At 45.4% G+C, this 23,549-nt stretch overlaps 2 protein-coding genes across 5 annotated transcripts; one reads left to right on the plus strand and one right to left on the minus strand.

The window, feature by feature from the left end:
* Nucleotides 1-409: 409 nt before the first annotated feature.
* sub1b (SUB1 regulator of transcription b) lies at nucleotides 410-3,361 on the minus strand. Its single transcript, XM_047016628.1, has 5 exons — nucleotides 3,254-3,361; nucleotides 1,959-2,028; nucleotides 1,350-1,475; nucleotides 981-1,089; nucleotides 410-794 (listed from the first exon to the last, which is right to left on the minus strand). The coding sequence occupies exons 2-5, from the start codon at nucleotides 2,025-2,027 to the stop codon at nucleotides 715-717; spliced, it is 384 nt and encodes a 127-aa protein (XP_046872584.1). The 5' UTR covers nucleotide 2,028; nucleotides 3,254-3,361; the 3' UTR covers nucleotides 410-714.
* A 609-nt stretch (nucleotides 3,362-3,970) lies between these two features.
* zfr (zinc finger RNA binding protein) lies at nucleotides 3,971-23,253 on the plus strand. 4 transcript variants are annotated; one of them, XM_047016615.1, is made up of 21 exons: nucleotides 3,971-4,076; nucleotides 4,289-4,370; nucleotides 8,077-8,359; nucleotides 8,872-8,922; nucleotides 9,320-9,506; nucleotides 9,841-10,053; nucleotides 10,392-10,642; nucleotides 10,760-10,969; nucleotides 11,964-12,264; nucleotides 13,130-13,311; nucleotides 13,424-13,543; nucleotides 13,765-13,910; nucleotides 14,753-14,918; nucleotides 15,931-16,181; nucleotides 16,411-16,561; nucleotides 16,663-16,804; nucleotides 19,267-19,364; nucleotides 20,262-20,357; nucleotides 20,672-20,783; nucleotides 20,932-21,029; nucleotides 21,959-23,253. In XM_047016615.1, exons 1-21 carry the CDS (start codon nucleotides 4,040-4,042, stop codon nucleotides 22,139-22,141), a joined length of 3,360 nt encoding a protein of 1,119 aa, XP_046872571.1. In that variant the 5' UTR covers nucleotides 3,971-4,039; the 3' UTR covers nucleotides 22,142-23,253. The 4 variants fall into 4 exon arrangements, with proteins under 4 accessions (XP_046872571.1, XP_046872572.1, XP_046872574.1 ...); XM_047016617.1 differs by lacking the exon at nucleotides 3,971-4,076 and adding an exon at nucleotides 4,688-4,746 and having other exon boundaries at nucleotides 4,349-4,370; XM_047016616.1 differs by lacking the exon at nucleotides 8,872-8,922.
* Nucleotides 23,254-23,549: the final 296 nt, after the last annotated feature.

Raw genomic sequence — 23,549 nt, forward strand, 5'->3', positions numbered from 1 at the left:
ACAAAGTGTGGTGTAGACCAGTACATCACAGTAAAACATATTTATTGTATGAAAATTACACAGTTCTCAATACACATGTATGGTTTTAATGAATGAATACGAAAATTAGACCATCACGTAGCCTTACAAAAATGAACGACATTGAATAATTAACGAGGCCAAGTACGACAGAAACTACTGGTATATCGCATTCAGTTGGTTTAAATGGCTGCTATAATTTTAGCTGACCACTAGATGTCCCTGTGCTCTCCAATTTCAATGCGCCAATAGTTCGGCTCTTTGGTTCGGAGCAATCCGGAAGAAACCACCAAAGCTTCTCAAGGCATCGTTCGCCCATCCCTACTACTATGACATATGCTGTATATCAAACCAGATTGAAAAAGCAAGAGAAATCCACAAAGACGCACACTTAAATTAAGAGGCTTAGTAGCCTTTATTGTGCTATTCAATACAAAGTACACTTCAGCACTCTCCATAACATAACTATACCCACCAGCAACAGACACACAGCACCCACTCATACACACTTTGATAGATCAAAAACAACACAAACGTCACAGCACATGCAGGAAAGACTATTTGGGACATAACTGCATCTGGCTAGTTAAAAAAGAAATCAGTTGTTTACAAAACCTTTTTCTGCCAAATGTAAAAGTTGGCGGCAAACAACTAAAATCACTAGGCAAGCTCATGTTTTGTGGCACCGCGAGGGTGTTATATTCTCTTTACCGCATCATCGATCTCAGAGATCTGGTCCTTCAGCTGGCTCCACTGTTCTGGGTTCAAGGAAATACCTTGAAAAGGCAATAGACAAGAGTTAACAAACATTGCATAATTTTCTGTGGCCTGAATTTTCGAAGTTAAGTGTTTTCAATTGTTATTTCGCATCTGAAATGTTCCATTCATTTACTCTATGATAATCTATTTTAAAGGAAACCAGGGGAAATGACAATGGGAGTGTTTTCCAGCAGAGAGATTACCTTTTTTGCCTGGCTTCATCTCACCATCTTGGTTCATCCAGTATTCTCGGATGTCGATCAGCACTTTGCCTTTGAAGTCTCTCACGCTGACATATCTCATTTTACCAATCTGAAACAACAAACACAGGATTTTTTAAAATGTATTTTGTATTTGTATTTTTCAAGGCTCAATATATAATATGTTGGCCTAAATATGTTATGTATATATCTAAATATGTAAATATGTAACATTTTATGTTCTCGTTTTTTTTGTTGTTGAATAACTTAAAATAACTTTAACTTAAGAATATCAACCATGTTATTAATGTAACAGTACATGTAGATGTGAGGATGCTGTGTAGGAACATGCACCCCTGACTTGACTCGCACCTGGAACATGTTGTCTTCCTGGTTGGAATCCCCCTTGGCGTTGGCAGAACCTCCAGGCCGGGAGCTCTCCCCACTCTTCTGCTTCTTGGCCGGCTTCTCAGGTATGCTGGGCTTCTTCCTTTTGGCCTGGGAGGGCAGGTGGTGGAGGGACAGATTTCTTCAATAACAGAGGATGTGGCTGGCGAATATATTTTTCTTAGTAAAAGTGTGTGTGTTTGTGTTGGGGCATATTAAAAAGAGAGGGTGACCTACACCCCTGTTGAATTGGAAGTGGTGTTTCCCAGCCATGTAAAGGTGCCATATGTGTAAACACAACTGTCAGACCAGGGTGATGAGCGTGGCGTTATTACAGTAAACAGAAGCGATGGGGAAACTAATGTTTATTTTTATTAAAGTGCAGTGTATTTCAGAAGAATGTAGGAATTGGAGTCATGTTAAGCTTGACTTCTGTGTTCCGTCTCGTGCTTGGAATGATCATCTCTGAAAGATTATAACTAAAAAGGTAACCAAGAGCCTCAGATACATTTTTATTCCTGGAACGTTTATGTTACAAGACAATGTTTTTGAAGGACATGAGGGTATATGGGATGTGGCCAAAGAGGAACATACCTTGGTCTCCACCTCGCTGTCAGAGTCACTACCAGAAGTAGAAGACAACACTTCCTTTGACTTGGGCATTCTGCAGATGTGAACAGATACGGTTTACGCAGGGAAACACTGCCACCAACAGGCCACTCAGTACAGTGCAGATTCAACTCAGATGCTCATGCATTGCAATATTTCTAATAGATCATTTCTAAGATGGACGGTAAAAATATATTAGTCAAAATACAGGACCAGAAATCTAAACAAACGTACACATATCCATTCATACTCAATCTTGATTGTTATACTGAACCAATAGAAATCTATTTTAGATTAGCTTTCAAGAGCCACTACCAATATTAATATATATTTTGCTTGAATAAAAAAATTGGCTTCATTCACTGACAAGTTTGCAGTGAGGCTTAAAGCATTGCTATGGTGATAGCTGATCTGCTACTAGTACTATGTTGGAAAGGTGTACATTCCATTTGACACATGCATCTAAAAATAATAATCACCGTTGTTGACCTATTAAATTCCCAAATGGATTACCACCTGCCTTCGTTCCCCATCCTTGGTCCACATGTTAAGATGCCTGTTGGCACAGCTACTGAATAACAGGCAGAGGGACTGCCCTGCCCCCGATAACTAACCGTAACATGCGAGTTTACCTCCCGCTGCCCAGACGAAGGCCACAAATCTTTGTGGGCGCCAAGGCCTAGTGTGTAAGGACCATTCTCTGTTGTGACTGAAGGTGCTCTTGCTACACGCATCCGTTATTGAAAACCCTTGTCCAGCTTGGTAAACACGGATGCTCGACAAAGATCGAAAACAATAACATGAAATCCAGTACCACTGCAGCGGTAGCGAGCTTGCAGGTACAACCTCATAACGTGATAACAAGCAAGCAGTGTCACTAGATAGTATTGTTTAGAGGTATATTTAATTTATACTCCATTAATTATATACTAGCAGCTAGGCAAACGATAGGTAATAGCAAGCTAAAATGACTGATTTCGTTGGAATACAACAGTCAAACGTACTCTGAACTCCAAAACGTAAAGTGTAAAGCTAACTAGTTAGCTAGCTGTGGCTAGTAAACAATAAATAATATAACCAGGAAGGTGGGATGCTATATGGCTATCGATACCGAGTAGAGCTATAATTTTTTGCCACTCTCTAGCTGCCACCTGGTTTGCAGACTAGATGGGATGTCTACAAACTACAGCAATATGCCAGGTTTTGCGTTTAATTTAATAAAGAATTGATTCTAGTCAAACAAATGCATACATAAATGTTTGTGATTAAAGTAGGCTTACATGGCTGATGACTGAAAAAAGATCCGGCGGTTGCAATGGGAAGAAAGCGTAGTTGAGATGCGTTTGGTGTTTGAAAAACTGCTGAAGGGCCGCACTATGGGCCGCACCAGCTTTTGTGTTCAGCGCAATATAGTTTGGGAAATGTAGTTTTTAGATTCTGGCGTTACGCTCGCCTACACACATGGAAACACATTCATTATGAATAAGTACAATAATCTACTTATTTCAGGGACCGAGGATCCGGTAATAGTGCCTGACCAATTTGAAACTTTTACTTAAAATTGTATGGTACACATATGTCAGGAATAAAGGAAGTTGAATGGCATAGGGATTTATTTTATTAATGTGCAATCGGTTGTCACCAGTAATTTTTTGGAAGACTTAAAAATTAGCCAGTAGCTTGAACGTTCCTTAAATATTTGACGATAGGCTTTAGATAAAGCCTTTGGAAGTACATAAAATAATTAAGACGGAATAAGGTCTACCAGCTTCTTGTGATAAACTTGTTGATAACTGATACAGGTGTTGAAGAGACTATCAGTTGACAAGTTAGTAGAAATTGTGGAAACTGATTTTGGCTAGCGTAAGTAAGTCATTTTGTTTAACCTGTTTATCTCAAATATATCGTTTTAGTTCGACCTTGAATTTTATCACTCATGCTTGAACTACAATACCCATGTGTCTATTAGAGACAGCCCTGAAAATGTAGTGTCACTTCCTGTTTCGACCTTCTCGTATAAATGCTCTGGTTTATGAGTCAGAGTTCGTCAGAAAAAAAGGAACCCAATGATTCCCATATGCCCAGTGGTCTCTTTCACTTATGGTAAGTAATTGTTTTAAAAGCATTTTAGTATACTACGATGGATATTACGTTTAGATTGTTATTCATAACATTTTTATGAGAGGATAGATTTGGTAAACATGTCCCCGGAGTTCTCGTTAGCCCGTTTTTGTGCATCTTGGCTTGGGGGTCTTCATCGTAGCTAGCACCAGCGCTAGCATACCGTTTACCCTCGATGTGTCTGTCCCCTGCAGTGCCCAGCCGGCTTGGTGAAGATGCCAAAATGGCTACCGGCAACTATTTTGGTTTTACCCACGGTGCTGCGGCGCAGTACAGGTAAGATGATTCCCCAGATATTTACACACATTTGGCATATTCTGTTCCATCATCCCTCGTTCCCGTTTTGTTGGGTAGTGTTACTAAACGTTATTAAATCTGTGGTTTGCCATTGTTCGAGGTTGGGGGAGGGGACAGTGAGAAGGTGATGTTAGTACACTATTCCGCAGGAGACAGTGGCTAGCTAATGATAAATAGAAGCTCCGAGTTACTAAGTCTACGATCAGATCCGAAAGGCATTTCTGTTTACTTATTTACTTGGCCTTCTCCCACGTGGATGACTTATTCTCAGCATCAACCTCGTTTGCCCCTCGCAGGACTAAAAATGTAAGATGTTTCGACGTTGACTGCATCACTGACAGATGTCAATTTACAGGCAAGCAATGGTCAGTTACATGCTAACAAGCTATTTAGGTGTGATTTGATAAGAGATTAGTTTTACACATACTCATGTCCCAGGTCTAGTCCTCACAGTTGACTTCAAACGGTCAACTAACCCGAGCAGTCTTCTACTTAATAACAAAGTGACAGCAAGTTGCTTTTCAAGAACTCCCAGAATGTCACCAGGCTCAAACAAATCATTCTTATAGAGATAACATCAACACAGAGAAACAGATTATCAGTCTTACATTTGCTGCAAGTTGACATGTTTGTGTAATTATTATTATTATTATTATTACACAGCGAGACCAAGGGGGTGTTCCATCAACGTCGATTAAGTAGTGCTTACTTTAGCGAGAGTTCTGTTCCATTAAGGTGGATTATTACAGTTCTAGCTTCGTAACCAAGGTTCGGAACTAGCCTGATCCGTGTCAGGCTAAAAGTCAAGCTTAACTGAAATGTGTTGCAAATAATTTCAAACAGGCGGAAACAGCATCTCCAAAGACAGTGCAGTGCAGACATGAATGATTCACGTGTTTAGGCCTACTTCATCTCCAAAAAAAAGGGTGCTGTTATGAAGTGCCCTTTATGCTGCCCCTACATGACAGTGTCCCAAATGTTGCCCTTTCCAAAGAAGACAATTAAATGCTACTAGATTAGATTATCAGTGGGCCTAAATGCATATATATATATATATATATATATATATAATAGATAGATAGATAGATTACACACACCCCCCAGGTTAGGGCCGCACGATTATGGCCAAATCAGTAGAAATATTTCATCACCTATATTGACTCAAATTTCGGCATAATCTTCAACAAATATTTTGCCGTTGCTTACAAGGACACTGGGCAAATACATTAGGCCCTTTTGTTGTAACTTTATTGTAAGGACAACATAATGTCCAGCCTAATATTTACTCAAAACAACCAGTATTTATGGTTAGTTTGTTAATAACATCCACCTGAACTAGTGGAATGACAAGGATTTTTAGTTGTTGTATGAAGACTGTTGGTTTTCAGTTGCCTGTTTGTCAGTTTATTTTTGATCATCTTTTTTTTTAAATAGTGATTCATGTGGAGCGCACTTCCCCAGCTCAACGCTCATTCATGGAAAGCCAAAGCTATTCTTCATGGCTTTAACAGCCCGGGTACAGCTCTGCACTGTCAGCTGGAAGGGCTCTGGACAAAACAGCTACAGTCACCCCACCACCCCTCCACTCACTAATCAACTCACATTCACCAGATACAGTGCCGTTGGAAAATATTCACTCCTTCACACTTCTACATGTTGTCGTTGTGTGGTATACTTTTTTTTACTATAGTGGATGAAATCCTGTAGATTTGTATTCAAAATATGGTGCAAGTTTATAGATTTTCAGTCATGTTTTGAAAGCCTGAAGTGCTGTCTCAGACATGGTGCAGTTGATGGTGAAATGTCTCTGAGATTTAACTAGTTCACTTTTTGCAGCAATTCTGTTTACAAAGACAGAGTAATCTATTGGTCAGAAATTTTTTATTTTAAGACATACCATTTTTATCCCACAATAAACAGTAAGAATCTAAAGAGTAAATTGTCAGAAAAGTTGATCAAGAGAAAAAGCTTGCTAAAAGAGAAGAGCTGTTAGGAAAAGGGTACAGCTATCCTAATACCATGGCTTGGTGTTTTGCGGTTCATATCTGTACATGCTGTTCATGTTCATGTTATTCCCTCAGGTGTTGTAGATATCACTGCATGCCTTATACATCTGACAAACCTGACGTACAACAGTATCCAAACAAGATGGAGGCACTAACTGCACCTTGACCAGTTGCTTTCTGAATATCCAGTAGAACACATTTAGATGGGGTATCCAGTAGAACACATTTAGATGGGGTAGTCTGTACCAGTCCAACTCCAGTTGACTGACTGTTCCACTCCACTGCTGGATGGCAGGAACCATGGCAACGGCTTGTGTGGATTTGAAACATACTGAGATACTTAGAAAGCGCTGAATGAATAACTGGGTTATTAAGACAATGCCCAAGATGAACAACCTCCCTGTGGCCTTGCCTATATTTAGCTGTACACCTTAAAATGAAGCTCATCACAGTAGAAGCAGGCCTATTAGACAGATGTCATTTAACTAAATCCCTTTCAGAGTTGGTCAGTTAGTGTAGCATTTACTGTTTGTTTGCACTTTTCCAGAACGCATGTAAACTGCACATTTCAGATATAGACATTAGAATACTATTCCATGGGATCCTTCTTGTATACATTATAGTTTTTCTGTCATCGTAGCTGGTATTGTCTTTATAATATTGTCCCAATGGAATCTTTCCGTTGTTTTCAGTTATAACTTGGCCTGTGCAGTCAGCACATGAACACATGGACCTGATGTTTTTGACTTAAGAATTTTTCTCAGTGATAAATCACGTCTTGGAATTCCTGATCTTTACTTTGACTCTGGTCTCTGGCCCCAGAGAGGCTAGGGGATGTAAATCCAGTTCCAATCCAATTTGGGTATTAAAATGTAATATAATTTATTGCCAATGATACAAATAATTGGTAGTACTAGTTCAATGCCAGTTTTGAACGAAATACTTTGATCTGTCAAACAGAGTGGGTCTTAACTGGAGGAGGAACATCAGAGCTGTCTCTTATTGCAGCTCAATGTGGCGGTAAACACATTTATACTCTCGCAAACAGCTTCTACAAACATCTCAACACTGCAGGTCCCTGAGGCAGCTGCATTACGGATCCCTGTTCTGGGGAGAATCCAGACACATCAGTGTTCTGTTGTCATGGTCGGACACAGTGTCTGAGGCAGCTTGTCCCCTGTTGGAGGGCACGACTGTCTTTCTCTGCTGCTGCTGGGACCCAACTGGGAGATGAGAACTGCCCTGCATCTCAAATAGACCTCTCCTGCAACAAGCATGGTTAGGGTTATTTAGTTGATCTTATTTATTCAAATCTTTATTGATTTCACTGGCCTGTACCAGGATTGTTTCTGCTCTTGTGTTGTGCTAGCAGTGATGTGATGACATTTCTTAAGCTTTCACATACTTTCATCAAATCACACTGTGGGAAGCGCTTTTGGGGAATCTGAAGAATTACAACATTCCGTTGTTGCTCAATAACAAGGAGGACGACTAACTATCTGCAGTTCTGTTGAGATATCTCCAGGAACCACCGTGTGCCCTTGTTGACTTGCAGGCGTGGTTTTTAAAACACGTCATTGTCGCCTGTATTCGTCCTCCTCATCCCCTGACACCCAAGTGTCCCCATGTGATAAGATGACCTCTGCCTGACCTTTGCCCCCTCCCTCTTCCCCTCTCAGCCAGCAGCCGGGGGCCGGGGTAGCCTACACCCACCCTACCACGGTGGCCAGCTACACGGTGCACCAGGCTCCGGTGGCTGCACACACCGTGGCTGCAGCCTACGCCCCCACCGTTCCCACGGTTGCTGTCGCCAGGCCGGCGCCTGTCGCCGTGGCAGCCGCCGCCACGGCAGCAGCGTATGGGGGCTACCAGCCGGCCCACACGGCTGCCGACTACGGCTACGCCCAGCGCCAGCAGGAGGTCCCTCCTCCACCACCCCCGGTCACCTCCCAGAACTACCAGGTAAGGAGCATCGTGGGAGGAGCAGGGGGAGGGGGGGGGGGTCATGTGGTGTTGTTTGCTTCTGGGTGTTAAAGGGGCAAGATGTCGTTCTGGAAGGAAAATAAATGGCACGTTTCAAGGCATGTGACCGTCCAGATTTTTATGATATTATTTTAATACTCAAGTGTCACAATTGATTTAAGAAGTTGTTTTTTTGACCAAATTGGAAAAGGATGCTGGATCTCTCGACTGTTTCCATTTCTTTTCCCTATGAAACCCAGATGTTAGTTCGTTTATCACAATTTCAGTTAGATTTTTTTGCATGAACTGTTTCTCTCTGTTCCAAGATCACTGATGTGTAAGAATGAAATGCAAAGATGACACCTAGAGTACATTCAAAACTTGTACATTATAGCCTTGCAGTAGAAATGTTTTCAATTCATGTTTTCACTGATCAACCTGCACACACACAAATACAAAAACTACAACTGAAAATATCTCCATCCCACCTGATGTATTACCTTTTGCAACAGGTTACTTGTAATGGTCCCGTATTCACTGGCAGAGACTTGCCAATATTCCAGGTACTGCCAGCCCATTCTCTATCCAATATGCTCTGGAAAGTATTTGGTGAATTCAGGTAATCTGGGACATTTTTTGCATGCATGTTCTCATCGGAGCTTCCTGTGTAACTAGTGCCCTGACCCTCTCTGTGACACCACACCAATCACGGTTTGTGATTTCAGTCACATGACATCCATGCTAAACCTAGTCAGTCATGTGGACTAGACATTGTCATAGTAGGGAAGAAAACGCTCTGGAGTTTAGGTGTCCCAGATTACCCAAATTCGCCCTACTTTCTGTAGGCGCTGTATACCATAAGGCATTGCCTCAACACCACCAGGCATGAGCTCCAGGCGCCGGCTGTGTGTGCCTCTCTCTGAGGTGCGCTTGTTTTGTCTTCCTGCGCTGCACCTCCAGGACTCGTATTCCTACGTGAGGTCGACGGCGCCGGCCGTGGCGTACGACAGTAAGCAGTACTACCAGCAGCCCTCGGCATCGGCCGCCGTGGCTGCAGCCCAGCCCCAGCCCTCCGTGGCCGAGTCCTACTACCAGACCGGGGCCCTGGCATCGCCCTGGGACTCCACCTGGAAGAAAAGTCTCCAAGGTCCCTACTTTGACATTGTTTTATTGACTTGTTCCTCGTTCTGTGTACGGCATGTTTTGCTCAGGTGTTTCTTAGTGGACAACTTCTGTTTGGTTTGTCTTAAAAAAAAACTAAATGTTTGTGTGCCAGATTCACTTGTGCGTCTGTCACTGTTTGCATGAGTGTGGATCACTGCTTTTGTCATCCACAACTCCTTTTGTGTCAAGTAACTAAAGTGAACTACATGTATGGGTCATTTCCCTCTATATTGTCCGACTCCTCTGTTTACTTCAGTGTTATACAAAGGAGGCCTCAGGACCCGTCTCTAACCTCCTGTTCCCTCCCCCTCCTGCAGCCCCCAAGCCTGGCTACACCCAGGGAGTAACCCCCTACACCCAGACCCAGCAGACCAGACAGGTCACAGCCATTAAGCCAGCCACCCCCAGCCCCGCCACCTCCACCTTCTCCATCTACCCCGTATCCTCCACGGTCCAGCCTGCCGCAGCCTCCGCCGTCCCCTCCTACTCCCAGAGCCCCACCTACAGCACCAATGCCGTCACATACTCTGGTACCATCACCTTCTTCCTTCCTGTTCGGTTCCGGTAATGTCGACAGATGAACTTTCCATGCAGAGCGTTGGTTGTTACCGCTGCAGTAGCTTCCTGTTTCGATTGCTGCTCCTATTATCCTTTCTTGCTACAAATTTTAACATTGAAACCAGTCCATACATGCTTTTTAGACAGTTTAGATAAGTGTACGTGTAAAAGAGGGGCATGTGGAGCAGGGATACCTTGTAGAAAAGTCGTTTCTAGAGTCAAAGAATGTCTAGGCCACTCCGAACAGGAAGTTCTTAGGCTTCCTTCCTTCGCCTGAGCCTAACTGCCCCTCCCTCCTTCCCCGACCCAGGCACCTCTTACTCTGGCTACGAAGCAGCCGTGTACTCTGCTGCCTCCACCTACTACCAGCAACAACAGCAGCAGCAACAGCAGCAGCAGAAGCAGGCCGTGGCGGCGGTGGCAGCCACAGCAGCGTGGACAGGAAACACCTTCACCAAGAAGCCGCCGTTCCAGAGCAAGCAGCTGAAGCCCAAGCAGCCACCCAAGCCTCCCCAGATCCACTACTGTGACGTCTGCAAGATCAGCTGTGCTGGCCCTCAGGTGAGCCAGCCTGCACTTACCCCATGTGTCTGTTATAAAGGAAGGTCTTGGAGAAATCTCTTAACATCTCCTCCTTTCCCATCTCCCAATCCTCCCTTTCCTCGTCCACACTCCCAGACATATAAAGAGCACCTGGAGGGCCAGAAGCACAAGAAGAAGGAGGCGGCCCTAAAGGTGTCCCAGAGCAGCAGCGGGGGGGCTGGCGGCGGGGCCGGGGGGGGCTCGGCCCGGGGGACCCAGAACCAGCTACGCTGCGAGCTGTGCGACGTGTCCTGCACCGGGGCTGACGCCTACGCCGCCCACATCCGGGGTGCCAAGCACCAGAAGGTAGGAGGCTGTCCTCTGCTCTTTTCTGTTCTGCTGTCCTCTCTGCTCTGCTGTCCTCTCTGCTCTGCTGTCCTCTGCTCTGCTATCCTCTCTGCTCTGCTGTCCTCTGCTCTGCTGTCCTCTACTGTCCTCTCTGCTCTGCTGTCCTCTGCTCTGCTGTCCTCTCTGCTCTGCTGTCCTCCGCTCTGCTCTGCTGTCCTCTGCTGTGCTCTGCTCTGCTGTCCTCTGCTGTGCTGTCCTCTGCTGTGCTCTGCTCTGCTGTCCTCTGCTCTGCTGTGCTCTGCTCTGCTCTGCTCTGCTCTGCTGTGCTCTGCTCTGCTCTGCTGTGCTCTGCTCTGCTGTCCTCTGCTGTCCTGTCCTCTGCTCTGCTCTGCTGTCCTCTGCTGTGCTGTCCTGTCCTCTGCTCTGCTGTCCTCTGCTCTGCTGTGCTCTGCTGTCCTCTGCTGTCCTCTGCTGTCCTGTCCTCTGCTCTGCTGTCCTCTTGTCAGATTGCAAATGCAGCAACGCCTCAGTGTTCTGTGAGGAAGGGGTTAAGTCAGTCAGATCTCTACAGGGATGGCGTGTTGTGTGATTGATTGGTGGCCTGTCATCTGGACAGTATATCAGCAGTGTCGTTCCATGATGACATGCAGCTGTCTCCTAATCCCCTGTGTGCCAACGCCACTAGTCGCTGGCAGCATCTATCAGCTAGGATTAAACATTGCTGGGTATTTATGGATTGACTCTTTGGAAGGGAATATTCATTCACATTTGTTTTACTAAAGCCATTTCTAAAATAGTAATTAGTAACCAAATGATTCTGAACATTTCTGTACGTCCAGACTGTGTGGAACTGACCTTCATTCAGATGATGTTCTGGATCTTTGGGTCATAATCAGCCTGATCAGAGTATTCCAGTAACTGACAGGAAGAGTTTTAGTGAGACTTGCACACTTTGATGTGTTGACATCCTTGTGTGTAAGCGAGCAGCACCTCACTGTCTGACCCCCTCCAGGTGGTGAAGCTGCACACCAAGCTGGGGAAGCCCATACCCTCCACTGAGCCCAGCGTCATAACCCAGACTGCATCCTCCACCTCAGCTGCCCCCAGCAAGACCTCCAACACCTCCTCCTCCTCCGCCCTCTCCTCCGCACCCTCCTCGGCAGTGTCTAACTCCCCCTACCTCAAGCCGGTAAACATCGTCACCAGCGGCGGTTCGGCTGGGTTGGGCAAGAGCCCGTCTGCAAACAGCGTCTTCTCCAGCAACACCGCCCCGGCCGTCAAGAAGATCAACACTCCTAAGATCAACTTTGTGGGTGAGTACTAGGAGTGGGAATCTTTTGGGAGCTCATGTTTAGAATCGATTCTTGGGGTCACGATTCACGATATTCCCCCCACCCCTAGTGAGTACCGACGCTGTTTTTCTTATGTATTTTTGCTTTTTTATGTTCAGACCGTTTGGTCATTTTATAGTCCTGCAATGTCTGATAGCTGCTCCAAAACAGCTTTGATGCTGAAGATCTTCTTCTGATGGAGGACAAATCTAAATGTTAAAGCTTAGCCCTGGCTAGTGCTGCACACCAGGAGCCTGGGGCAGCCTTCCTCCCAATGAGGAGCTGAGACGCTGCCTGCCTCAGATTAGAGGCAGACAGAGGAGGAAGGCTGGCAGGAACTAACAGGAAACACCCTAGCTTTAAGCCTCCAGCTAACAGGAGACACGCTAGCTTTAAACCTCCAGCTAACAAATGTTTGTCTGTTTGTGGCCACACTGGTGTGTCAGAGCCCTCTAAGCATCGTTTCAACAGCCTTCTCAAATGGCACTGATCTGCTCTGAACTTCTGTCAGCATTTATTTTTTGGCAACAAGATTGTGTTTACATTTTCTTGGCAGGCACTTAAGCTATCAGTTTCCCCAGTCCGTGAATACCTGAGATTCAGTCCTTGTTTTAGGGTTGTGTTGCGTCAGTTTGTTTAGTCTGCAGATCATCTTGCTGCAAGAATCCCCTCAAGTTCTCGCTCCACCCTCAAAATAGTTTGCGGAAGAATTTAGGAGATCAGAAAGAAACAACCTATATGCGATCTAGTATCTTTTGACAAAGCACATGGAACATCTGTTAGACGTAAGCTGTGATTCCAAGAAGACATCAGTTCCTCATCACTCCTGAATTCTTCCATTTTGAAGGGGGGAACAAGCTGCAGACCACTGGGAAACCAGAGGAAGCCAAAGTGGAAACGTCCAAGCCTGGTCCGCCCCCATTGGTCCCTCAGGTCCAGGAGTCCAAGACGGAGACTTCTGATTCGCTGTCGGCCCTGGCAGCGCTGCAAAGCGATGTCCAACCGGTTGGGCATGACTATGTGGAAGAGGTTTGTGAGAGATTTGTACTCCGAGGTTGGACCCGATCAACAATACCAGAACCAGCTAAATGTGTTTTAAATGTTCCCTGGTGTTGTAAATGTCTGCCGTTTGGTTCTCCAGGTGCGCAACGATGAGGGGAAGGTGATCCGGTTCCACTGCAAGCTGTGTGAATGTAGCTTCAACGATCCGAACGCCAAGGAGATGCACTTGAAAGGGAGGAGGCATCGTCTGCAGTATAAGGTTAGTGGATAACTAGTTAGCAGGCTGCACTTTTTGGGGATAGCTCCCAAGGTGTTTTTCAAAGGACACCGTCTCTAACCTCCTCCTACACAGAGGATTTTTTTTGACAATTTACTCTCAAATAATTTCTTGGTAGTTCTAGTCCTAGTGACTGCTAATGGATTTATAGTGGGTCTGGTATAATGCTTCATAAAATGAATCCTTTGTTTTGGGTGCTGCAGAAAAAGGTGAACCCTGAACTGCAGGTGGAGGTGAAGCCCAGCATCCGAGCCAGGAAGATCCAGGAGGAGAAGATGAGGAAACAGATGCAGAAGGAGGAGTTCTGGAGGAGGAGGGAGGAGGAGGAGCGCTGGAGGATGGAGATGAGGTACACACACACACACATGGTGCTAGAGGATGGAGATGAGGTAGTGATTCCCTGACTGCACACACGGAATGACTTGTTTGCTGTGTGAGTCTTGGGCCCATGTTGACTGTGTTGCTGTCTGAGTCTTGGGCCCATGTTGACTGTGTTGCTGTGTGAGTCTTGGGCCCATGTTGACTGTGTTGCTGTCTGAGTCTTGGGCCCATGTTGACTGTGTTGCTGTGTGAGTCTTGGGCCCATGTTGACTGTGTTGCTGTCTGAGTCTTGGGCCCATGTTGACTGTGTTGCTGTCTGAGTCTTGGGCCCATGTTGACTGTGTTGCTGTGTGAGTCTTGGGCCCATGTTGACTGTGTTGCTGTCTGAGTCTTGGGCCCATGTTGACTGTGTTGCTGTCTGAGTCTTGGGCCCATGTTGACTGTGTTGCTGTGTGAGTCTTGGGCCCATGTTGACTGTGTTGCTGTCTGAGTCTTGGGCCCATGTTGACTGTGTTGCTGTGTGAGTCTTGGGCCCATGTTGACTGTGTTGCTGTCTGAGTCTTGGGCCCATGTTGACTGTGTTGCTGTCTGAGTCTTGGGCCCATGTTGACTGTGTTGCTGTGTGAGTCTTGGGCCCATGTTGACTGTGTTGCTGTCTGAGTCTTGGGCCCATGTTGACTGTGTTGCTGTCTGAGTCTTGGGCCCATGTTGACTGTGTTGCTGTGTGAGTCTTGGGCCCATGTTGACTGTGTTGCTGTCTGAGTCTTGGGCCCATGTTGACTGTGTTGCTGTGTGAGTCTTGGGCCCATGTTGACTGTGTTGCTGTCTGAGTCTTGGGCCCATGTTGACTGTGTTGCTGTGTGTGTCCAGGCGCTACGAGGAGGACATGTACTGGAGGCGGATGGAGGAGGAGCAACACCACTGGGACGACCGACGCCGGCTCCCTGACGGAGGGTACCCCCAGGGCCCCCCGGGGCCCCCAGGCCTGCTGGGGGTCCGGCCAGGCATGCCCCTCTCCCAGCCCCAGGGACCTGTGGTAGGCTCCCCCTCTCATTCTCTCTCATGAGCTGAAGGCTAAGCGTACTTGGCAATTGGAACGTTAGAATTAGAAAGTTGTCTAGACTTTCATGTTCCAGGCAGGGGCCTAGGTTTCATTTAGGGCTGCAACAACGAATCGATTAAAATCAATTATTAAAAGCGTTGGCAACGAATTTCATTATCAGTTTGTTGTGTCGCGCGATTATTACGCCACTCAATAAGTCGCGGAGATGTTTAGAGTATTTTAAAAAAAAAAGGTTAGTTGAGCGCGGAGGTAGAGGAAAGGCCATCAGAGAGACGTTGTTGAGTAACGTTGTTCTGAAACACATGGCGGAGGCAGCGAAATCAGTACGACCCAAGTCATCCAAGGTGTGGGAGCATTTCACACTAAATACATCGAAAAGGTGTGTTCATTGACCGAGGTGAAGTTAGTTTCATATTCGACATTCTGAATACGCTACTTTGCAGCAATGCGTTAGGGACCGGGTGAAAACTACCCTTACCATTTGGAAAATGTTTGACTTTTATAATATTTGTATGAATATAAAACAGACACCAGAGTATCTTAACAATGTCTGGTGTACTTCCACAGCCTTTACTTTTTCAATGAAGTTTCAAATAAAATGATAGAAAATCACTAATCTTTGAAAATAGCATAGAAGTCTGGCTCGCTGAAAAAAGCATTTAAATCCACGCTAATATTATAACTTTTTCAAAATTGTGTGCCTGTTTGTGCACATTCTGAAGATTTTTTGCACTGTCAGTTTGGTTTTTGAATAAAGGGGTTGGAAATTAATGCTTTTTTGTTTTTTGATCAGATTCATTGATTAATCGAAAAAAAATCGACAGATTAATTGATTACTTAAATAATCGTTAGTTGCAGCCCTAGTTTCATTATATATGGGTTGGACGTGTCCCAATTGCAAATCTGTCCCCCTCCTTGAACTGTAATGAAGAAAATGTATATTTCACACCTGCATTGTCAGTCATTAACACAGTCTGTATTGCAGCCTCCCCGTCGCCCTGACTCCTCTGACGACCGTTACGTGATGACAAAGCACGCTGCCATCTACCCTTCGGAGGATGAACTGCAGGACATCCAGAAGATCGTGTCAATCACAGAGCGAGCCCTCAAACTGGTGTCTGACATCATCACGGACCAGGACAAAGACAAAGAGGAGGACAAGGAGAAGGACAAGGAGAAGGACAAGGAGAAGGAGAAGGACAAGGAGAAAGACAAAAAAGAGTTCCCCAAAGACAGGTGAGGCGTGGGAATGTTCTGATCAAACGATTGATTGGAGATCAATTGTTCAACAATTTCATGCTTGAAGTGAAATGGTTACCCTGCCAAAATATCCACCAGTGCTTAGAAAAAGAACATACTCCAACATGTTTGCACAGTAGATCAGAGGATTGTGCAAAGCAAGTCCTGTTCTTCCAGACTTGTATTTCACCCCCGTTCCTGGGTGTGTGTGAACTGTGGTGTGCAGGGCGCTGAAGGGCGTGATGAGGGTGGGGGTGCTGGCCAAGGGGCTGCTCCTCCGTGGAGACAAGAATGTCAACCTGGTGCTGCTGTGCTCAGAGAAACCCACCAAGACCCTGCTGTCCTGCATCGTGGAGCACCTGCCCAAGCAGCTCACGGTACACACACACACACACGTATGCACCCACCCAGAGTCTAGACAGCTACGTCATGACTTTGTTCCGAAGCGTTTTGAGTGATTTCTGTTTGTTCCCCTCAGCTGGTGACGCCAGAGAAGTACGAAGTGAAGGGGTCTGTAGAAGATGCCGCTATCATCCTGACATCCTGCGCTGAGTCCAAGATGCAAGTGACCATCACGCTGACCTCGCCCGTCATCCGCGAGGAGAACGGCCGGGACGGAGGTTGGGAACGCCATCGCAAACCTGGTCCCTGTCCCGCCCCCCTGTTTCCTTCCTCTTCTCTCTCTTCTATGATATCAATTTTAATTGTTGATTCATGTCCTAAAGAGCCCTACCCCGCTGGCACTTAGAGAGGAGGTTGAGGAGAGGAGAAAAGGAGCAGAGACAGAGAGATATTTGGTACTGTGTCTCCTGACTCCTGTGGGTAGTTCTCCTCAGCTACACGTATCGCAGGTCCAGTCTCCAACTAAGGAAGTGCTCGAGCTGTGTGCTGAGAACTCGGTTATCGTAAACCCATCGTCACTCTTAAGCCTTAACAAATTTGAAATTGAAATAATATTTAGGATATGAATTCCAGTTGAGGTCCAGCTCCTTACATTGTTGCATCGGTAGCATTTTGAGGCAACGTATGGGCCAAATGTGCATTTAATTGAAACGTACATCAAAGGACTTTCAGACTGAAATCTATCAAACTGGAAGTAGGGTGATTCTCCTTGTCTTGATGCAGGACTGTTTAACGCACCCCTCTCCTTAATACGTTTTGGGGGGCGTGCCTTAACAATTGGTGAGCTCAGCACTTCCTGTTGAAGAGTGGAAGGGGGCGGGGTTTAGAAGTGCCAGCAGTGTTGCTCTTTGGTCCTCTGGAACTCTCCTTCAGTGCTGCTCAATACTGGCCTTCCTGGAAAACCAAATGCATGATCAGTGTTTGCATTGTGTTTACTAGTTAGATCCCCAGGAAGATTTGTGTTTCCTGTGTTCTAGGAGATTCTGTTTACAAAGCAGAATATTTTACCATGGGTGATTTATTATTTTTAGAAAGGGGAAAACAAATATTTTTTAATTGACTTGCCAACAGTAAAGAACAGAAATGACAAGGCAAGATTGGAAAGGGTGTGTGGGGAGGTAGAATCTTCACTTGAGAAGCGTGTGCACAACTCGAAGTTTGGCATGAATCATGCAATCATGTCAATGGAAGATTTGTGCAGAGGTTCGAATTGCGCATGTGTGTTTCAAGTAAGGATTTTGCCTGGGATGAATTACGGGGGGGAAAAATAAAAATGTGGTAGGTCACAGATAGGAACAGGATGTTGGGTCACATCCTCACAGGAAACAAACTGTACTTTAGTCTGGTGATGGAAGCTCACCATTCTGAGGTCCGTTGTTCACAAGTCCTCCCCTGACCAAGTTGGTATCCTCCTCCATACCAAAAACATCATCTCAAAACGTTGTCCGCAGTAACGTTCTGTGCAGAAAGGACGGTGCTTGTTGACACGCCAGCCATAGTGCTACGCATTCATCTGCATTGGAGAGTTGAGGGGAAAAAAAGTCAATTAGCCCATTGAGGAAGTGCACAACTTCAAAAACCCACTGCTCGCCCTTAGGGGAGAGTGTGCGAGCTTCAGGGAACAAGGCTATGACAGAGGAATCTTGTGGTTCGACCTGGGTACAGCCATCGACATACAATGACTGTTGGGCGTTCAAATCTGGTGATGCCAGGTGTGCATGCAGTTATGTCCTAACCCCCCCCTTGGTCTGCTGGGAGTGGTCATGTGGTCACCAGCACGCAGGGCTGCCTTCATGTGTCCGTAGTGTCAGACAAACCCAAAGTGCTCTTCTTTGTCTTTTTTGTTTCCTTTTTCTTTTGGGGAAAAGGGAATACACCTACCACCTGTCTCCATTAGAGACTTGGTACGACCCACACAGCTCCGGAAGGATTTTTGACCAGGGTGTCCCCCAACCACCCCCCACAAACACTTTGCCACACCTACCATCGCCGTGCCACGATGCAACCCTCTTCAAATCCCACCAAGCAGTCATTAGCACCAGAGCCCCTTAGCGGTTCTGAAGGGATTTTATTTTAATCCTCCTACTGATGTACTAGTTCCATGTTTACACACTACTAACCATTCAATTACTGGAATACTCTTCTGTCCCACCCCTTATATTTGATCACTTATACTCAGAAATGCCCAGTGAAATTGAATGGCCAGACCGTGTTCTATGCATATAAGACATCTTGTTTATGCATTCAAGAGGTTTCATTTGAGTTTCTTTAGTTTTTGCACACATTGAATATTCTGGATGTAAAAGCTGAAACTGTCACATGAAGTCTCCAGATTGCTGTGACCCTTCAGAGGTGTGGCCAGTCATATGCATTCAACTCACATTTAGCTCATTTGACTGAATTCCACATAATCTATAGCATCGACATTGCATACAACTGTCCATCCATGGAACCACATTCAAAGCGCTTAGATAGTTCTCAGCTCCTTGAATCAATACAATCATCACTAGTTTTCTCATACAGTCACATATCAACAAAAATCAATCTTTGGACAACAAGTTTCTTCAACCAAACACCTCCTGGTATGTGTGGCAATGTGTTTGAGTCTTCACCAGTCTTGCTGACCTGGTCAAACACCCGCTCCTCACCTCCATTTTTGACAATTCGAATCCATTTTTAGATGTAACCTCGGGTATGGTGAAAGACCAAGCGGACGTCTTGGAAAGGCTAAAATGCCTTGACGCTCTGGCTGCGCTGCGCCACGCTAAGTGGTTCCAGGTTCGGAACATCATTTTACTTTTCTTATTGTAGCCTTATGAGATGTATTTGTTTTAATTTTTCAGTTAGAAATTTCATTTAGATTTCATTTGTATAAAAAAAAAAAAAAAAAAAAAAATCTGGATACAATTTGATCATTTAGAATTCTTTTTTTCAAAGAATTGAAAAATATTCAAGGATGCCACCCGTAATGTTAATGTTGACCAGGAAGACACTTCTACTGTTTTGATGTAGCTCTTGTTTAGAAGAAATGGTAGTATTCCTGTCTTAAATTTGTTTTAACTAACAGGCATCCTTGTATTACCTTCTTTAACTCAGAAAACAGTCTTATAGTTATAACAAAATACACACAAAAAAACTCTTCCATAAGGCTGCAGAGTATCTTTGCATACAAGTGTGTCATCAATAAGAGCTTTCATGTTGAGCGTTTGTACTTGGTGATTTATTTTGATTGTAGAATAGGGATTGAAAGAAAAGGAACATCTGATTAGTTTACTGTGTCACTGCTGGTTGTTCACAGACAAAGTCAAGCAGATTTCCTAAGCTCTTTCAGTCCCCATGCTATCCTTTCAAATGGAGCTCTTGTACTATTAAGTACCTTGTTTGTGGAATACTTGATCAACCTGAGGTCAGGGTTTATAAGATGACAAGTAAGTCCCCCCTTTCTTGTGCATCTTGCAAACTTTGAACTCATTTTACTAACGATGAGGTAAAATACTGCTGGGAATGGCAGCTGATTTCAACCAATTGTGGCCAAGAGACACATTTTATTTTTCCAAAGCTTCCATTGTGTACAGTAGTGTTTGGACCTCTTTACAGAAACCATCCTGTTCTCTGGCCGCTGTTGCTTTCTGTGGCTCATGTCGCCCTGCTAACGTTGACTTTATTGCATCAAAGGCTAGAGCCAATGGGCTGCAGTCCTGCGTGATTATAATTCGTATCCTGCGGGACCTCTGCCAGAGGGTTCCCACCTGGTCCACGTTCCCCAGCTGGGTGAGTAACTGAGACGGACATGCTTGGCTGCACTGTTAGAATTACAGACTAACAGCACCCTCCTTAGGTACAGGGACATTTATGTACACAAAAAACAAGGAATGCAATTCTATTTCCCAGTTTGTTTGATCCAAGGAGTCAAAAACTGTAGCCTTTGTTTTAGTTTTGAACCTGTGACTTTCGTGTTATAGACACTATATATATACAGAATGTCTGGATGGTCTGTAGTCCTCCAGCTTCCCCCTCCTCCACTGGCTCTGGATAAGAGCGTCTGCTAAATGACTAAATGTGTTGTGACCCCTGCCTGCCCCCAGGCTATGGAGCTGCTGGTTGAGAAGGCCATCAGCAGTGCCTCCGGAGCCCTCAGCCCTGGGGATGCACTCAGAAGAGTCTTTGAATGTATTTCCTCCGGCATCCTGCTTCCTGGTACGGCTTTTGTCTTTTTTGTTCACTGAAACATCTGTTCCTGTAAGATTGTGTGTGGCTCGTTGTCATCTGATGAATAAGGAAGCATATTTTGTAGGGTTATGATAACATTCAACTGTAAGGTGTGTGTGTGGGGGGGGTCGTCCAGGTGGCCCAGGGTTGGTGGATCCTTGTGAGAAGAATCCCACAGACACCCTGACAGCCATGGAGGAGCAACAGAGAGAAGACATCACCTCGAGTGCCCAGGTACCCCCTCACCCTGACAGCCCCAGGTACCCCCTGACAGGCCCAGGTACCCCCTCACCCTGACAGGCCCAGGTACCCCCTGACAGGCCCAGGTACCCCCTCACCCTGACAGGCCCAGGTACCCCCTCACCCTGACAGCCCCAGGTACCCCCTGACAGGCCCAGGTACCCCCTCACCCTGACAGGCCCAGGTACCCCCTGACAGGCCCAGGTACCCCCTCACCCTGACAGGCCCAGGTACCCCCTCACCCTGACAGCCCCAGGTACCCCCTGACAGGCCCAGGTACCCCCTCACCCTGACAGGCCCAGGTACCCCCTGACAGGCCCAGGTACCCCCTGACAGGCCCAGGAACCCCCTCACCCTGACTGGGCCATGGTCAGAACCAAAGATGCCAAGTCGAGCAGATGATCTATCTGTTGTTCATGGAGGTGTGAAACCATGTAACTCAGAAACTTCAGACTTAATGGAGTCTGACGTGATGCCCTTTGACTACATGGTTGAAGCGGTACTTGAAATTCATCTGGCAGTTTAAAACCATTACATCCTCAGGAATGAAAGAGTAATGTCTGAGATGACCAGCACTGCCCGGGGGCCTGACAGACTGTCGGGATACATCTCGTCATGTCTGCCAACAAACAAGCCCTGTGACAGACTCTCGAAGCACTTGCTTGCCAGCTCAGAACTTCACAAATCCTAGTCTCACATTCAACTACTGCATGCACACATATTTTGCCTGCCAATGTTGCATTCGAACAGTAGAAGTATTCATCATGTTGCTACATTGTTTATGCAATTTGATGCTTTGTTCATCTAGCTAACTTAGACAGTCCAGTAGATGGCCACTTCCATGAACCCCTCCTTTCCAACAGTTTTAAGGCTGACCTCTCCTGATCCAGTTTGAGACTGACCTGTCCTCTCTCCTGATCCAGTTTGCTCTTAGGCTGTTGGCGTTCCGTCAGATCCACAAGGTCCTAGGCATGGACCCGCTGCCCCAGATGAACCCGCGCTTCAACGTCCGCAACAACCGCAAGCGGCGCCGCGACAACAGCGACGGCAATGACAGCTTCGAGGGCGAAGGGAAAAAGGACAAGAAGGACTACGACAGCTTTTAGGGTTAGGCCCAGGGTTAGGGTTAGGCCCAGGGTTAGGCCCAGGGTTAGGGTTACCCCCAGAGCCTCCTCTCCCCCTCCCATCCCCCCTCCATAACTAGTCTCTATATATATATATATATATACACATACCTCTCTGTTGTCACTGCTATTAACAGCTGGGTGCCTCTTGTTGTAACGGGAGTCCAGTGTTACATCCAGCTTGGTCTTGTTGAGCGATAAGCTCACCTGTCGACCTGCAGCTGCACAGAAGGCTGCAGAGTTCAGATGTGTCTGTGGTGTGTGGCTTTAGCTGTAGACCGGGCCGGCCTGGGGATAGCACCTACACCTCTGCTAGCTGAAGTTCTTTAATCCTTTATGCTTCTCTAATCAAATGACCTTGACAACTGCTACCCAAGTTCTGCAACCACTCCTTTTTGGAGTTTTTTTTATTTTATTTTTTTTATTAATATTTTTTGGGGTTACAATTTTCATTGGATCAGGTAATAGATTGAATATGACTCCCGATGTTAAGGTCTTTTTCTAGTTTCATTCAGAGGGTTGGCCGTTAGTTTATACCCGTAGTGAAGCACATAATTTGGTCTGTCATATTTTATGTTCCCAAGATGTCATGTACGAATATGGTTTATTTTTAAGTGTTTAATGCAAGTGGTATAATGCTATGGTCTTGTCAAAAAGCTGGACTGCAATGTTAACAAGCTGCTGTGGATATGTAGTACATTTCTGAAGAAAATACTGATTCCTGAGATATTTGTGTTGGTAGTGTAGTTATCACTAAACGTATCTCTAATATATATGAAAATATTCCTATAGTCTTGCAATAGATCAGTCTTTCGGTTTGTTGAACGCATGGCAGTGTTGAGATTTGTTCTTGTATTATGGCTTTTTAACTTTTTTTTGTTTTAAAGGATTAATGAGGAAATTAATGGATTGGTCTTTGAATTGGTTTGACGTTGGATGGATTAATCAAATAATCTATACAATAAGAAAAGATTGGGTTGGGAAAAAAAGTAATGTTGATGTTGTAATTGCGGTTCAATGTAGATCCATTATTTGATTGTCTGCCTCTATCTCTGCTTTACGACAGGCAGAATAAAGACATTTCCTGAATGAAAGTTTGGTTTTCTCACTTGAATCGAGTTTTACACCATACACACAAAGGTGGTGGAGGGCGGGGAGCTGACATGCCGTGTAAACGTTGGATTAACCCAAATCTTTTTTGCAGATTGTCATCCCAAGAACATAGCTAAACCCTTATGGTTTAAGAAAGCAGCTAATCCACTTGTAAGGGGGCACCACCAAAATGTATTTATATTCATAACGGCGTTTTTGTTTTTTAGTCAGCCGGTCGTATTTTTTTAGATAAAGGCTTTAGGACTTGAGAGTGGTTGGAGGCAAGAATTCTTTGCAT

The sequence above is a fragment of the Hypomesus transpacificus genome, unplaced genomic scaffold (assembly GCF_021917145.1).
Source record: "Hypomesus transpacificus isolate Combined female unplaced genomic scaffold, fHypTra1 scaffold_42, whole genome shotgun sequence".
Classification (NCBI taxonomy): domain Eukaryota; kingdom Metazoa; phylum Chordata; class Actinopteri; order Osmeriformes; family Osmeridae; genus Hypomesus; species Hypomesus transpacificus.